This window comes from Sesamum indicum, linkage group LG3 (assembly GCF_000512975.1).
Source record: "Sesamum indicum cultivar Zhongzhi No. 13 linkage group LG3, S_indicum_v1.0, whole genome shotgun sequence".
Taxonomy (NCBI): Eukaryota; Viridiplantae; Streptophyta; class Magnoliopsida; order Lamiales; family Pedaliaceae; genus Sesamum; species Sesamum indicum.
The window spans coordinates 3,059,681-3,077,543 of NC_026147.1; the positions used below are offsets into that span (position 1 = coordinate 3,059,681).

The window sequence follows — 17,863 nt, forward strand, 5'->3', positions numbered from 1 at the left end:
TGGTTCATTGTATTTTTTTAAAATTGTATAAAAAAATATATACACTATTACATTTATATATTTTATTATATTTTAAAAATTAATATAATTTTAAAAATTAATTAAATATAATTAATTTGTATAAAGTAAATAATAAATCATTTGTGAATTGAACCAATTGGCCCAATTCACAAATGTTAATTGCCAATTCACATTCAATTCAATGTGAATTGGCAATTAACAACTAAATAAATTTTTTGTTTTGGTAAATATAGCGCGGTGGCTCATTAATTTTTTTTTTTTTAAATATATTGAGCCACCGCGGTGGCATTTAAAATATAATTTTTCTGTGTCACCGCGGTTAGGCACTGCGGTGACACAGACAAAATTTTTTTTTTTTTTTTTTTAAAATGAGGCACCGCGGTCTGTGACCGCGGTGCCACTCACTTTACTAAATATTTCAAAACAACCCTACTTTACTAATTTTTCTTTTTTTTTTGGCATTTATTAAATAAATTCACCCACAATTTGAGTTTTTTTTTTTTTTGAAAAATGCCCAAGTCGTGGATGAGGTCCAAGACACCAACTTTTATTTTATTTCTTTTATTTTTTTAAGTTTATTAATATTATAATTATTAATTATAAATTTAAATATTTTATCAATTATAATTAGTAATAAATTTTAAAATATATTAATTAAAAAAATACAATCAACTATTACAAATATTATTTATCGTCTACCGCGATGTTAACTCATTGGGTTGTTTTGAAATTGACTTATTTATTTTAATAAATAAAAGAAAAGAATAACAAAAATAAAACTTTTTTTTATTAACAATTTTGTGACAAGTTGTGGATGGTCATCCACCACTAGCTATTTTTTATTTTATTTTTCTTAATACGTGTTGTTTTGGCTTTGATTAGGACGAGTAGAGACACAAAATATAGTATCATGAACCAATTTAAATTTTGTAACATCACTATAATACTACAAATTCTAACACCTTATTTTCATAAAATGACAATAAAACTTAATTACATGAGTTGTAATTTTTATGACACTTGGTTACACTTATAAAACTTATTGATTGCTTTACCGAGATGGCGGGGAAAACATGTTGTTAATGCGGCATATCGAAATCTTTTGGCATTTATGGTTTATCACATCTGACAGGAGTGGAATCATAGAAAATGTCAACAATTGGAGCGAGACGCATCGACTCTTACTCGCCTTATTCTAGATGAACTTAGACTATGCATACTTAGTCCTGAGCTACCTAATAGAATTAGTACGATTGCATTGCATAGATTATGGCGAATTCCATGGCACACATACTCGGCTATATAATTGTATAGCTTGTACATTTTACACTACATGAAATTTACTTTTACCGAAAAAAAGAAAAAAAAACTTAGCAATTACAATAAAACTCAACACTTGGTTATTTTTGCTATGTTATTTATAATGTTGAAGTTCTTCGAATTTGTAATATTATTGTGATGTTTCAAAATTTGAGTTGGTTCATGACACTACTTTTCATGTCTCTAGTCGTCCTCATCGAAGCCAAACAACACTTATTAAAAAAATAAAAAATGGCAAGTCGTGAATGGCCATCCACAACTTGTCACAAAATTGTTAATAAAAAAAATATTTTTGTTCTTTTTTTGGTATATTAAAATAAATAATTCATTTCAAGACAACCTAACGAGTCAGCGTGATTCGTAGATGATAAATAATATTTGTAGTAGTTGATTATATTTTTTTAATTAATATAATTTTAAATTGTGCCTTTTGTTTTTAAGTTGGAGTCATGAACCCCATCTATGATTTGGTCATTTTTCTAGAAAAGACAAAAAAATTCTCAAGTAGTGGACCTTATACATGTTTTGTAACTTTTCAAAATTTTAAATTTTTATAATTTTTTATTTTTTTAATATTAAAATATATCAATCAAAATTTATCATAATTACAATTATCCCTTCAATACTAGAAAAATTATAAATAACCCCCATAAAATTAATATCTTTTTAACAAATACGCTCTCATGATAATTAATTAACTAAAAAAAAGTATTTGTTATACAATCTTTAATTTTAAAAAAATATTTATAAATTTTTAAAAAATGAGATATTTATAATTATTATAAAGTTTAGTCAAATTCTTTATAATTTAGCCATGTATATATTGGGAGTGAGATAGAGCCCTGACCTGTGATGGGATGAACCTGAAAAATAGGAAATCCGTTTTGTTCTGAGGAAAAAAGGGCTCTGCCGAGGAAGCTACACTTGTCCTGAGCACTCATATGGATTCAGAAAGAAACATACCCAATATTTTCGCCTATATTTTACTCAGTCTTTCCACTCGCAAAATCCGCACATTATCATACACTACCACTTCAGATCACTCTTTGCTATTTGCCTTCTCTCTCTCCTTCCAACACAGGAAATCATCTCTTCTCTTAACAGTAATTGATCCATCAAACAACAAACACCACATTTCTTGCCATTCTTGAAATACATTCACTTTGATGCATTGAGAATGACCCTTAAGAGTGGCACGGGCCAGGCCTGCGCTGCATGCAAGTACCAGAGGAGGCGGTGCACCCCCGAATGCCTCCTCGCCCCCTTCTTCCCGGCCGACCAACCCAAGATGTTTCTGAACGTGCACAGACTGTTCGGGGTGAAACATATCCAGAACTTACTCAAGGAGCTTGACCCCGATCAGAAACCCATGGCCATGAAGTCTATCAAGTTTCATGCCGCTATGCGTGATAAGTATCCTGTCTACGGATGCTTGGTTGAAATACAACAACTCACTTACCAAATTCAGCTTGCTGAGGAGGAACTTCAAGCTGTTCTGCAACAGTTAGCTTATTATCGGCAGCAACAGCATCAACAACAAGACATGTCACCTACAGATGATTACCTCTCACAGTTACAACTCGGCATGGCACCTCCAGGAAATGCCGGCATGCCAGTTGTCCATCAAGATAATCCTCCACAACAGTACAACGTTGTGACAGCAGTCCCAGTTGCACCACATGCCTCGTATTCCAACAATGCCAATGCTAATTATAATACTAACTTGGACTCTAAGGAGAACAATGATGTCGACTCTTTGTGGTTTCAACAAGCATATAGTTATAATAGCAATAATACTAATCCCAATTCAATGGTCATACAATCACAATTGGCTACTTCAGAACCTATGCCTATCCCACAAGAAGCACCTCAAGATTACAATGAGATGCACCCGTTTTTCGACAACATTGATGACAGACAATCCTATATCGGCTCCAAGGAACCGTATGAATCCAGGTATCATGTCTTTTCAACATTTTACAACCGCTCCATGCGTATACACATATATATATTTTCTTTTTCATATTGAGTGTTTATCATATTGCATCCTATTGTAAATACTCTACAATCACAATCACCCCATTACTGAATTTGAAGTTTCAACCACCGTGCAGTTTGGAATCACCGCTGAAAGATTCTAGGCAGACTGTCGAGCAAATAGCTGAGAATGAACTGAAGAGTGCTGCAGCATGCTTCAGCCTTACCAGTGTCAACTAATAAATATCAAATCGGAGTACGTTCTAGCAGAGTTGCATGGCCAACTGAGATCCAATTTTGTTTTCTATTTCATAGAAACTTCATAGAGTAAGCATGTTCACCTATTACACAGTGTTTTCTCATTTCTATATCCTGTTTTCTTACATTTTCATTTTTTATTTACAAAGATATACAGAAATCATAATTTTTTTTCTACAGAAAACTAATTGCATTCATTAGAGCTTGTAAATTGGAACATTAAGAAAGAAATCCTATCCTTTCATCAGAAATGAGAATAAATCTTGGAGATTTTGACAGTAGGTCATTCCTTTTTTCGTAGCATTTCACATTCCTAAAGTAAACCACCAGTTGCTTGGTGATCTTAGCTACTACTAAGTTAAGACATGCCATCGTCAGAAGAACTGCCATCATAAGGTTGTGCAAGGAAAGAGAGGAAAAATGGTGCTGGGATTTTAGCATGGTGGAAACATCTTAAGAAATTTATGCATATATAGCATGATTTAGAGAATGAGAATCAAGCAAGGATTTTCCGGAGCTTGATCTTTTCGATTTGTCTTAACAGTAGTATGCAAGGGTAGGTATTCTAATATGTCAGTGGTCATGTTAAGTCCTAGTGAACATGCCAGTAAGAGGCTCTTCTTTGTTTTCTAGTTGTACCCACTCTCTTACATCTTGGGAGATTTAGACTTCAAACTATTTGACAATAGCAACATCTCACAGTGTCTTTTAGGAGACTTCAGACAAAAATATACATAAACAGTAGGGAAAATATCATCTTATAATGTCTCTCCTATGTAATATGACTTTCTATGAAAATCAGAAGAATATATCTGGAAGGAATCATTAATAGAAACTATCTTATTCATAGATCAAGCTTAAGAGCTGACAGCTGGACAATAGATTGCAGTTCCAGAAACCTCTCTGCTAGAGGAAAAAATGGTGATAGACTGGCATAAACTAAGTGCTCCAACTGAAAAATGGAACTATTTCATACCAGTTGCATAAATCATACAGGGATTGTAGATGTGATTGCTTGAAAAAAGACAAACTTGCCAAGACTTGAGTCACAGAAGCCTGGTATTATATGAACCGCAATAAGGGCACTTGTGATAAAGCCAGTGAAATGAGGCAGTTCCTCTTTTCTCACAGTCGTTGCATAATATAACCTGCATATCCATTGCATTGTCAATTTAAAATGATTTTAACCTATAGTAGAAGTTCATATAATCAAGAACACAAAATGATGATGCATGCAGAAGATGATTGACCTGAATCTGGCCAGCATACTCCTCTGGAATTTTCTCTTCAGCTAACAAAGCATCTAACATCTCAAAGTACACCTGAAAAGGAGCCAAATAAGTTTTTTGACCTCCCACATGTGCTATATCATTACATGAAATGGATTCAACTTGCAGTGTCGTACAAACTTGTTTAGTTTCAAGATTTATATGCATATTTTCCCTACTTTGTTTGCTGGAAGGTTTTGAGATGGCACTAACAGGGGCAATTAATTATGTACTATATGCGGCAATCAACAATGAAATATGAGAAGCATTCTACTAGAAGGCGACGGAATACTTGGATGAAGGCTATATATTTCACTAGTTCCATTTTATGGGATGATTAAAAATGAATGGTGTAGAAATTTCTGATAATGTCTTTGGACTTTGGCAGATGTTGAAGGCTATGCTAGATAGCAACAACTAACGGGAAAAAGACTAGCAGCAGCTGGAGATAATGTTTCCAGCTCATGCACAAAGCTAAATAGAACAGCAGAGGATGACTAGACAGTTATGGCAGGTCCTTCTACTTGTAAGCAGTATTTCAAAAGAAAGTCATCAGAGGCGCCCCCGAGCAGCATCCTTAGGTGGGGCACTTAAAAATTGCCTCAAGGTAATTGTGGTGTGGGGAGGGAGGGGGGGGGTTATTTGTCGTACGGGGCATATGCCCAAGTTCGAGGCAGGTGGCCTGGCGGTTGAGGTGTATGCATTTTGTGCCACAGGCCAATGGGTGTGTACCCCAAAGAAATTTGAATAAATCCCAATTTCCAAAGGTATAATCATCTAAAGTAGTGATAATCAACTATTAAATAATCCATATTTACCAAAGCATTATAAAAACATCAAAAAGCTTTAGAAGAAAAAGAATACCTTCAGAAATCTTGCTTTTATTCCTCTTCAATTTTTTTAACTTTTTCCCTGTAACTATTCTAAAGCTTCCTATTGATTTTTAAGAATTGTCCTCTGCTAGGCTAGCTATGTGAGTCTGTTGAGCAATTAAAATGATAATAGATTTCTATGATTACATATATGCATCCTATACATACATAGAGTTTTTTTTCAGTAAATACATGCATAGAGTTTCATTCCATGCTTTGATGGAGTTATTGTGTAGAGCTTTGTGTATGCTTGCACATTTAGAGTAGTGCCTGGCGTGTCACCTAGCTTTGGACTCTTTAATACCCTTCTCATAGACATTCTTATTTGAATTCATATCAATAAAAGACAATTCTTCATCCATGTTTTTGCTTATTAGTCTTAAATATGATGAAGTTCCTAAGTCATACATCGCCGCGGCATCATGCATATCATAGTGATCATGAAACGCATGAAACATGAGTTTATGATCTTGATTTGAAATGTTCCAAAGTCAATGTTATTCCCTCCCACAACTCATGAGACACAGGGAAATAGCGATTAATTTCCTTATTTATAGTAGAACTTTTCATTTCTTTTATCTTATTCCACTAACCGTGAGATAATGAAAATAAAAGGTGATAACATTTCCTCTAAAAGTTTGCATCGCTTTATTCATATCATGATATGACCTAGACCAATGTGATTGGATGAAAGTTATTTAGTATGTGATTGGCTTTTATTTATTTATAGATTGTAACTAAAATGAGGCCGTCGTGTCTCACCTTCTCTATCCCTCCTGTATAACTTCCCTTAGATTCAACCCAAGGTTTCTAATATTTATGAAAAATCTCTAATTTGTCTTGTTGCATTTCCCTCTTAAAACATATTCTTACTTATGTCAATATGTGATATTAAATACGACCTTTTAATTCTCTATTACAGCAATAGCTATCGATTTACTTTCCTCCTTAATTTTATGGGATAATATTTTCTTCTTAATGTGCTGGCTTAATCCTTAAGTTCTTAATATTAATTTTAAATTTTTAACTATATTAAATACGAAAACTAACAAGGAAAACGCTCTGCAGAAATATATGAAGGCATCAGCCAACATCACCTTACACCTTTTAATGCTGCTTCTAAGTTGAGATGCCTGATCAAATTCTATATTGAACTAAGTTAAATACTTGGGAACTCGTTAAAGAGTAATCAATTTGGACTTTACCATCAAACAGTTGAAATAAATTTCACCAATATTATAGCTGAGGACATGCTTGGAAACTATACGTTCTTGATCGGATAGAACATGCAGTTACCACTCATTCCACTTAGCTGAATCTCATAACATTTCATTCTCACCAAACCTTTTAGCAATTGATTTAGTTTATTTACTTCAGACAGATGTTTTAAATTTTTTTCTGGACCCCTGTTTCATTCGCTTGCTACTAAGGTGTGGTTACAAGTTCCTAAGAGAATAGCTGCATTCATACAGTTCATGTTTATTTATCAACTATGAAACTGGAAAAGGTATATATTGATTGACGTTGTGTATCACATTACATATAGAAAATAAGCTGCTGACCATATTTGATAAGATAGTTAATTATGTTTTAATATATTTTCTTGGATCAGACACTTCGAAAGTTTTTAAAATGAGATAGGATAAGCTTGTATTCTGTAAAGCCTCTTTATCAGATTGTGTAATGAGCAGAGTTGAGGTTCATTAACTATATTTTTAGCAACATTAAATGGTCAACTGTTAACATATGCGTTTGCAGTCACAAAAATATGTAATCGGGCTTTTCCTTGCACCAAGATCAATATGAGCTGTTCACAAAAGAAACATACATAGGAAGGAATTAACTAACCTGCATGTTGCCCAGAGACTTGCTACAGATTGGGCAGGTATAGTGAGAACAAGTGTAGTCCTGGCAGCAGGATAAAAAAGACTGAGATGTCAATAATGAAAATATTCTTACAAAATTCAAGCAAGAAGAAACCACCTTAAGAGGAGAGATACCTGAAAACAAGCCGAATGCATTAAATGCCCACATGGGAGTGCCTTCACTGGAGAGTTTGACGTAAATATGTACTCATGGCAAATCGGACAGTTATCCTCAAGGCATTTCTCTCTACATACATGTACGAAGAGAGACCTTGACATACATGCATTGCATTTCATACAGTGGAAGTAATCAATGCCCAATCCCTTCCCAAGTCGGCACAAGTTGCAGTAAGGACAATGGTATATTTGGCTATCCAAAATATCGATGTCAGAATAGAGCTAGTTAATTATTGATGGTACAGCATTATAATAGGAATAGTTGCCAAAGTAGATTGCTTAAAAATGCTGGTCATAGCCATTGTTCTAGAATTAGACAGATGGTTAAAATTTTGTAAACCATGAACTGTAAATAAGTTGATTTAAGACCAGAAAACCTCTTCAGATGCATTCACAACTTATAACTATAAAGTAAAGGACCTTTCCAGCCATCACTTGCGAATTACGTGATGCATTATAAAGCTATCAGAATAGGATCACAACAACTAGAAGCTAATAATTAAATGAAATTCAGCTTATTATCATCAACTCACCGCTCATCATCAAACAATTTGCAAATCTTGCAGTAGTATTTTCCCATGGAGAAGCCACTGCAAGATTGGCTCGTACATATAGGGCCAATTGGCTGAATTAACAGGCATTTCATGCACATCATTTTTGTTATAGCTTTTCTGCAGCAAGAAATGCCAAGAATGATATGCATGTCAAAGGAATAAAGACTGATTTGAGCAGCAACCCGATTCATGCTAATCTAACCTGTCCACAGAATGATCGGTTTGATCATCATGGCAACGTATGCATGTATAAAGCTTGTTGCAGCATGGAGCCAAGAGCTTGCAATTCCTCTTGTAGTGCTTGCAACCAAAAGTTGATTCAAGAGGGTCTTTATAAGATGGACTTTTTCCTGGAATTTCTCCCTTATGATTTTCCGTAGAAGCCTCCTGATGAGACATCTTCTGCTTTATGATCCAACGACTGCAATAAATTTAAAAAGGACATCAAACCTAATAAAAAAACGCATAAACAACATATATAATTATCTGCGGGAGTAATATAGGTGGAACTTATTTGAGCAAGAAGTTCCCAGTAACAAGTGATAATGTTTACTGGCACTCAAATGCATCAGCAGTGTCATTCAAGACAATCATTTGCAAGCACTTCGATTTTCAATTCAATAATGAAGTGTCCTTTAGTATCTTTGTATGAAGATTCCATAGATCCTAAAAAAGACAGGGAACAAAGTGTTATGCTTATGTTACCTCATCAGCAAATTCTGAATTATATATGATTTTTTTTGACAATCCAAATTAGAGTCACGAGATATTCTTCTTATAGTAGCTTCCAGCTCCTCCTGATTCATTCCCAGAGGATGCTCCTGATGGCTCAACTTCTGACATTCCTGGCATTTGTCATTCACTTCATTGGATCTCTTCTTGTCAACCTCATTTTGATATTGGCTTAAATCTTGAGATGGACATCCATCTTGACTTCCATAGGCAAGCACCGACTTGTCAACAGTGCAAGATCCAGAATAATTACAATTGCCGAAAGCAAATTCTTTTGGCATCCCTCTGTCGTGCCCGACTTTTTCAATTTTGGCATCATCTTTCATCAGATACATTGAAACAACTTCGATGGGGTCAGCAGCCAATGAAGGAGATCTTGACCCCTCTTCCACTGTGGATATGTTATATCTCGTCATACCTTCCCACCATTCTCCTAACCATTCATCAAACTTCGTATATCTTGCAATCCTGAACCATAAAGACATCACAGCATGCTGTTCATCAGAGCTTAGATATGCCATTAGCCAGGGTATCATTTCTTGAAGAAATTCCGCTCTTGTTCTTCCAAGCATGTGTCCGACAATCTTCTCTTCTTCCTCAGTGGAGAAGCATCCTCTAAACAAAGGAAAAATTTCAACTTCTTCACGGTATATATGGTCAGATAGTAGTTTATGCATAGACAAGCATGTTTCATGGAGCTTTAAACACAAATGGTAGTACTTTAGCCTAGTCTTGTTGCACCCTTCACAATCATTCAATTCAGAGATCTCATCTAGAATTATGGAAGTTCTCGTGAAATGTTTGGTTTCCAATTTATGGTCAATGCAGTAGGAGTGGCTTATGTTTTGATGTGCTCCCTTTGATTCCAGAGCTGGGAAAGCAATTTCATCTTCTGAGATACTATGAACTTGGTAGATGTTATGTAAAAGTTTGAAGCGGTTCTTGAACTCAGCGAGAAATCCAACATTTGCAGCCAGCTTAGCTGATAGGATGACAAGATTTTCCAGATCTTTTATGAGAGCTCTATGGATATAAAAGATGAGGTCCATTGGTCTAGCCTCAAGATTCAGAGACATAGCATCATCAGATTCTGCAAGATTCTTTTGAAGGGGTGGCATTCTTTTAAACATCTGAGAAAAGAAAATGTGCAGATTCATCTCACTAGGATGAGAAATATTACGCTCTTCAGTTGCAACAGAGACAGAAGATGAGGGGATATCCACAGTTTCCCTCATCTTTATTGTTGAGTTTGGACCAGGCAGCTCATTACAGAATACAGTGTCCTGCCTGTTTCGCTTAGTCAAGTAAAAACATCTACCATTGAACATTTCTTCCAGATTTTGTCTGAATTTGTCAATCGAGGTTTTCCCTGAACAACCTATGCGAACCCATTCATGTAATAAAGATATAAAAGGCTTACTGATCGAAGGGCATCCCAGTTTGATGTTCTTTAGAATAGAATTGGACTGGTTCTCAGTTAAGTGAGAAGAGAACCAAGTAACAGTGCACCTTAGCAACCCAAGTGGCATCATATGAAGACTTGTGTAGAGGAACCACAGCTGCATCTCGCTAGCGCAACTCTCACTAATAGATGGGAAAACCTGGAAGAAACTGAAGAGTAAAGTTACTGAGGCAACAAAAAACTGACTTCCAACCATTGAGAAACTTAAAGATAAGCTGTTGACTAGACCATAAAATGATTGTGATTTATGCTTGTGTACGTGTACATGTCATTAAGTTGCAGGTAGTTGTAATTAAATTCACATATTCCAAATAAACATCAGAAACAATAATGTTCCCTTTCTTTTATGAATTAAACAGGATACGTTATGGCGGAACTAGTGTTGGTTCAATGCCTTCTAGTTGGCTAGAACTTACTATAAGGTCAAACTTCAAGAAAACACATATTTAATACATTTTGCAATATGTAAATATGGTATGATCAGTTTTATTAATATCTGTGCTCGACTTTGATTTCTATGGACTATGAACATATTGTTAGTTTCCTAAACTCTTCCTGAAATATAGGAATTTGAAATTCTAACATCACATAACATTTAAATTTGCATGATTACCTACAAAACTTATTGCCAAAGCCTAACACAGAAACTGATCTTGTTAATTTTTAATTTATAATTTCAATGATCCAAGGCTTGAATAACATAAACTTTCCAGCCTACTAGAGTAAATATTAAGATAAAGAGCAACAACTAACGGAAATTAAGAAAAAAACAATACCAGGCATTCCAAATAATGAATGAGAAATAACAATGTCCAGCATCTATCTTCTTCAATAAAAAGTGCCAAACAAAACAAAAGAAGTAAATTGTACCTCGGTTTCAAGAAAAATCAGGTTTTTGCTGAACCACCTTTCAACAGATCCGAGTTCCTGACAAAGCATCTCTATGAAGCTTCTTCTATTCTGATCTGAACCTTGAGCTTCACAGAAAAGCAACACTCGAAGATTCTTAATATGACTTTCTTCGATGAGTGGACTGCAAGAAGATAGGTTCTTGTTGGCAAATTGGCTTAGCAATGGGTAAAAAATTTTGTCCAAGGAATCGCTGCATCAAACAAGAGAGCAAAAGTGTCAACAGGCATCAGATGCGCATGCATATATAAATGGACCGAAAACGTCAGTCCCATGTATGAATTTCAGTAGCTACATTTCTGTTAATGTCCAGAAGCAAAGTGAGTAAAATATTAAGATGCATCTTTAAGTCCTGGAAACTTTGATGGCTTAACTTACCTATAGAAGATCAGGACATCTGCAATAAATTTTAGCTGGACAACTACTGAAGATAAGCTTGAAAAACAGTTTGAGCTTCTTATTTGATATAATTCCCGTATTATATCACCAAAATCTCTTCTGAGAGCAGAATGCCAAATATGAATACCCTTGATTGGGACCCCGACGCCCCTTATTTGAATTGGAAATGCTTTCTCCAGTTGCCGTTCTTCTTCATATATATCCTTGGAACTGGATAGTCCATTTAAAAGTTGACACACTTTACTGTATATATCGCTGGCCTCAGAAGAAGATCCCTCTACTTTCTGAATCCAGGATAAGACCACCTACACAGATCATACAGTTAATTCAAGACTGTTAACTACATCCCATCAGAGTTTTAGTTTAGATCTACCTCTTGAAGAATTCTTTCTTTAGGTGTAATAAGCTTTATGCAACCTAAAACATCTAACTTTTCATCTGAAGTAAGATAAAGAGTCATCCATGGCAAAAATTCCTCCAGCAGTATGATGGGAACACTGCACATGTACTGCCAGACAAGCTGAGACTGTTGTTCGGAAGTGAATTTCTGCTTCACCAGAGGAAAAACCTGCAGTCACATGAAGGTATAATGGAACATCAGGAGATGAAAATCTCGTGGTGTTGGAGGAAAATGATTTGGCCTAGTATCCTCATAGCAAGAGCAAGTGTAAGTGGATGTTCCAGGTAATATGAACTTTTCTGCATGAGAACTTATTGATATGTACATATAACTATTTTATTTACAGCAGTTGAATTCAGACACATGATCAGCTAGTTATGCCATATTGACATCTCCAACTGCTTACATCCTGTAGTCAAGACACTTCATCTTGGAATAGTTATTGACCATTAGAGTATCTTCTGTCAGAAAGCTCAGGTGGACACAAGGTAAATATTACATGCGTCGATGCTTACTGCAAAGCTCTAGATTTATGCAGAAATTGAGGATATACAAACTTTCAGTTTCAGTTGTGAAACAATATGGAAATTTATAGAAAAACAATCAGGATATTATGCATCTTTTAAACTGAAAGGATGAATATATATGATGTGAACAAAGTAAGTTTATTAAATGGGTATAACTTAAATTTGCTCGGCAAATGTTTTCTAAATAAAATATGTACCTATGATGTTGTGATAAATACTCAATAATCTCTATTAAAACAAAAGGTCTCTCTCCTACTTCTACTTTTATATTTGGGAATGCAAATTATTAGTTAGATGTTAGCAGTACTCAGGGCACAACAATGGAAGGAAACAACTCTCTCTTAATTTGAATTTAATATAATTACAAGTGTGTGCATTAAAAGTATTTTTTACATTCTTTTATTATTACTTCATTATTAAGTTACTAAATGTAAGTATTATTTCATCACATTTATTTTACATATAAATTATTTTAATAACATTTGAAATATCAGGAAATCTAAAGAAGCTTGCTAGGAAACTTTTGATATTTTGATATATATCTACAAAAATAAAATGCAAGTTTGATTTCAACACAAAATTTTGGGTTATACATCATACTATAAGCAATGAGTAGTCAGATTTCTGGAAACTAATTTAAGACGTTTGATTTCATTACATAATCGCCAATCAATGCAAATTATAACAGTAGCTGATAGAAGCATTATTGCAAAAATTAATCTCAGTTTGGAACAAGAAATTTTACACAGAACATCTTGAACCCTGTTGCTCATCCAGGAAACTGCTTAGCTATTCACAAGTTTGTGTCCAAGGTATTAGATTTCTTCAATCGAAATGGGTAAAGTTCGAGCAGAGATATGTAAATTGAGTTGATAAAATGTCAAGATACAATGGCTGTTTTCATATGTTAATTTCAAGATCAACATGTGATGTCTAATTATGCAAGATAAAGTTTCAAGAGGATACAGAAATTTCAGATCCCAGACCTGAGAATTACAGGCTTTAAGGGGCGTCATGGTTTGATCTAAAAATGCTATCTTGTTCAATCCAAGTCATGTTTTTGAACAGAAGAATTTGAGAGGTAGGTCAGAGTACTCATAATTCAGACGACTCATTAAATCAACAAATATGAGAAAGGAAACCATGTAATTTGGACAGAATAAGTGCCTCCAAGATAATTATTTAGGCTAAAGAAAACCTGCAAAAATTCTGCCCAATGCTGAAGTATGTGAAGTACCTGCTCTTCTTCTTTCTGCATATGCTGACAAATCATGGACTGGATACTACCTATTGAAAAGAGAAGCTCTTGAAACATCTGAGGAGCATCTTCATCTCTCTTCATTAAGAGATCCAAGTGATGGAAGATGGAGCTAAAGTTATCATCAATGGTTTTATGTTCAAGTGAATATGTTGACACCACATTCTTTACTTGTGCATCTAATGCCAGAAAGATAACCTGTTAGAAATTAAGAATTAACTTAGGAATTCTTGAGTCTACAGAAACGAGGATTACAAAAAAATTACTTTATGGTAGTATGACACAATTCTCTGTTGTGGGAACCTCTTTATCTCTCCATCTCCAAAAGAGAATGCACGAAAAGATTATGCCTTTTATTCATTCTTGTATGCACGGAGAAGACAATTTGTCTTTTCTATTTATGTAAACCAAGTTATCCAAAAAGGACGAGCAATTAGAGATCACGGGGGCACAACTCAAAGACGATACAAATGCAGACTCTACCATAAATACTCTAAACATCTTTCAAGCATCAAGCATGTCAAGATCATTTCTTTTATATATTAACAGATACTGATCTAATGTATTGCATTATTCTAACATAGAGGCAAGTTTCTACTACAACTCCTCCGTGCCGATTTTCAAACGATTTGCATCATCTTTAATACTGATGTTGCTTCAACTGCTTAGGAAAAGGTATGTCCAATTATTCAATTATGTACCAAAAGTCAACTCACTCCATTCTTTCGCACCAGGAAAAGAAAACACTATGAGAAATTATGACTATCTCAACATTGATTTCACAGAATTGCCAATACAGATACACACAAGAAGAGCTCTACAATTTCACAGATTCATACACATCATCTTGTTTAAAATTTCATTTGTTTCCCTCAAATAAAGAACACCCAAACAGAAGCTCAACTACAAATCAAAACTTCCACAAAAGTCTAAATTGATCCCCAAACAAATCATACTTAAACATAAACAAATAAAGAAAGAAAATTTAGCTTAGTGATCCCTAAAGTTGGTCTAACCTCATCTTCAGCAGCAGTGTGATAGTTATATACAAGCCTCAAGAACTCCAACCTCCGCCTAAGGTCAACCACGACTTCATCTCCACAAACCCAATTCCTCGCTGCCTCCGCCGCCACGAGGCGGAGCGCAGCAAGCTCAGCCCGGAAAGCCTTATGAGTAGCGACGAAGAAAAGAACGGGTGCATCAACGAGTCTGACCCCAGCAATCGAAGTCACCGGCCAATCCTCCTCCTTCTCGGTTTCTCTGCCGCCCATCAAATGACGCGCCGCCTCCTCCTCCTCCACCACCACCACCACCTATCATCAATGGCGCGAGAGACCAAAAGGGGAAGCTCCAGCATCAGATTTAACCCGACATTTAACGAGATTCTTCCCTCTGTGCCCACAGGCTTCAACATCAGTTCAAACTTCAAAGATTATTATTCAAATGAATTTTTTAAGAATTTCTTGGGCTTAAATTAAGTAGGGATTTGGTGTGAAATTTCGCCACGGCGGATGATCTTGATGTTCCACCAAACTGCCCGTGGCGCGAACCTCTTGTTCTTTGTTTCGTTCCGTACATTTGAGTTTTGGCCGCTGTAGAACCAATCAGCCACTGCCACCCCACCCCAGCACATGTCTCATACGTCGATTGGGAGGATCTTTGTGGGAGTGTGGGCTTCGTCACAACGGATCTTTTGCTCTGAATAGCTAAACCATCGCAGTCGTGCGGATGTGTGCACTACGCGCTTCATTGGCTTCATGTTTTTGTGGGACTATTGTGACATTTTCAAAAATTATTATACCAAAATGCAATTAGATTATCAATACATACTATTTTTTTTAAAAAAATATACATTAATTTTAATGATCAAATGTGATGGGAGAAACCCCAATTTTAGTGTGGAGTGCCAAAAATACGTCATTTATGAGCACAAAATCCGCACCTTCGGAAAAACAAGTCAGATAGCTCGATTCGGGACCCATTTTGATAAAGAAGACCCCAAAATTTGAGGACCGTCAGATCGAGTACATATGCTACTTAGATGAGGACACGTGGCCCAAACAACAGTAACCACTTGAGCTCTATAAATACTTCGACGCACTGTTATTTAAGGTAATTGGCATTTAGTTATTTTCGACCTTTTTGGTTTTTGATAGCACATTTTCTATTCGATTTGACCTTACTAACTTGAGTGTCGAAGGGTCAAAGTCGGGGACGAACCCGACGAGCCTCACGTGCTTTCTTGACCTCAGGATCCAACATTGTCTTAATAGAATACATGGCTGACTACGAGATCGTTGTGAAAGATCGCTAATTTCGATCAAAATCAAAATGTAATATTGAAATCTCACAATTATAAAATTACAGGTTCACATCTCATGAATACAAGCATCTAATGTGAATTTATAATAATTTGTATTAAATGTATGATCAGTTCAAAATTAGTAATATATTTAATAAAGAGATAATTATATCGCTCTCCTATAAAAATTGGTGCAATTTCTACATAAATTTCATAAGGTTTGAAAAATTGTATCTGATATTCTGAATATTTGTTTTTGCCCAATAAATCAATCTATTAGTAAAAAAATTCACAAAATTTACTAATGCTAACAAAAAAGTTGAATGACAATTCATGTTTACCCTCAATTGAATTATTATTAAAAATTTATTGCAGTTTAAATAAATTTTTATGGCTAAACTACCCTTATACAGCTTCTTAATACGCTAATGTATGTGAGAAGATGCATCTTCCTCCGTATAAAAGTAGTTTAGCCAGGAAAAACTATTCAGCATACAATGAATCTGTAATAAGTCAATTATGAACAAGTACGATTTTTCATTGAACTTCTTTGTTAATATTAACAAATTTTTAACGAATATATTTATTTATTGGACGGAAACAAATATTAAGAATATTATGTGTAATTTTTCAAATCACAAAAAACGTTACATGCAATAACACTCAATCAAGCGAGTGCATTGTAATTCCATACCCAAGCGAGTGGAAGTGCACCATGTTAGCATGGTCCGCCACGAAAAGAACAGGAGGAGGAGGCTTAGTTCATGCCGTACCTCGATTTCTCCGTCACGCGATTTCGGGGAGAGTCAACTTTCGTCGGGCACGTGCGCGTGTCCGGCTTCAGCTAGGCACGTGCCTCCCTCATGCGAACACGCTCCCCTCCGGTATTTGACTTTGGGCCTGTTGGGCTCCATCTTGGCCCATTTGCTATTTTCAAATACTATTTAATAATTTAATGTTGATTTAAATAAATGTAAGAACGAATGTGTGTTTGTTTAGTAGGGATGATGATAAAGATGGGTTTAAAATTTAATGTTGATTTAAATACTAGTATTTGTGACACATCGTTTCTATGTGTATATAATAACTAATTTTTTACACTTTAAAATATATTATAAATAAGAGTAAAATATATAAATTAGTACATTACATTAATAAAAAGAAAGAAAGAAAAAAATAATAATTTATCAGTTAATATAAATTTTAAAACATTAAATAAATTAGTTATTTTATCATGAAAGACATTTTGACTTCACAAAAAAATTAGTGCGATTGAGTTATTAGAATGTGGAAGAATTTTTCTTTTTATATTAGTATTATATTTTATCACGTCATTTCAAACTTTCAATTGAAAGGGTTATTTATTTTAGGGCTGTTTATTTTTCTAAACTAAGTTGAATAACTAGTCCAACTTAAATAAAGAGTTGTTTACTTGGCTATATGAGGGGTCGGGCTTATATGGACACAGAACTTATTTGGAATGGATTAAAATTCGTCCTTACAGATGGCGTTGCAAAAATTTAAGAGCAGTTAAGGCAAAATTGATTGTATTTGGGATGATA

At 34.8% G+C, this 17,863-nt stretch overlaps 2 protein-coding genes across 4 annotated transcripts; one reads left to right on the top strand and one right to left on the bottom strand.

The window, feature by feature from the left end:
- Positions 2,234-7,542, top strand: LOC105157127 (LOB domain-containing protein 27). 2 transcript variants are annotated; one of them, XR_847414.2, is made up of 3 exons: positions 2,234-3,297; positions 3,456-3,645; positions 5,233-7,542. XR_847414.2 is itself a non-coding variant. In XM_011073433.2 (3 exons), exons 1-2 carry the CDS (start codon positions 2,519-2,521, stop codon positions 3,556-3,558), a joined length of 882 nt encoding a protein of 293 aa, XP_011071735.1. In that variant the 5' UTR covers positions 2,234-2,518; the 3' UTR covers positions 3,559-3,574; positions 5,233-7,542. The 2 variants fall into 2 exon arrangements, 1 of the variants encoding a protein (XP_011071735.1); XM_011073433.2 differs by having other exon boundaries at positions 3,456-3,574.
- Positions 4,396-15,609, bottom strand: LOC105157125 (zinc finger protein BRUTUS-like At1g18910). Of its 2 annotated transcripts, XM_011073432.2 has the most exons (12): positions 15,016-15,606; positions 13,979-14,197; positions 12,188-12,382; positions 11,794-12,119; positions 11,377-11,608; positions 9,018-10,645; positions 8,515-8,733; positions 8,292-8,429; positions 7,717-7,951; positions 7,565-7,624; positions 4,827-4,898; positions 4,396-4,724 (listed from the first exon to the last, which is right to left on the bottom strand). In XM_011073432.2, exons 1-12 carry the CDS (start codon positions 15,268-15,270, stop codon positions 4,623-4,625), a joined length of 3,681 nt encoding a protein of 1,226 aa, XP_011071734.1. In that variant the 5' UTR covers positions 15,271-15,606; the 3' UTR covers positions 4,396-4,622. The 2 variants fall into 2 exon arrangements, with proteins under 2 accessions (XP_011071734.1, XP_020548458.1); XM_020692799.1 differs by lacking the exon at positions 8,292-8,429 and having other exon boundaries at positions 15,016-15,609.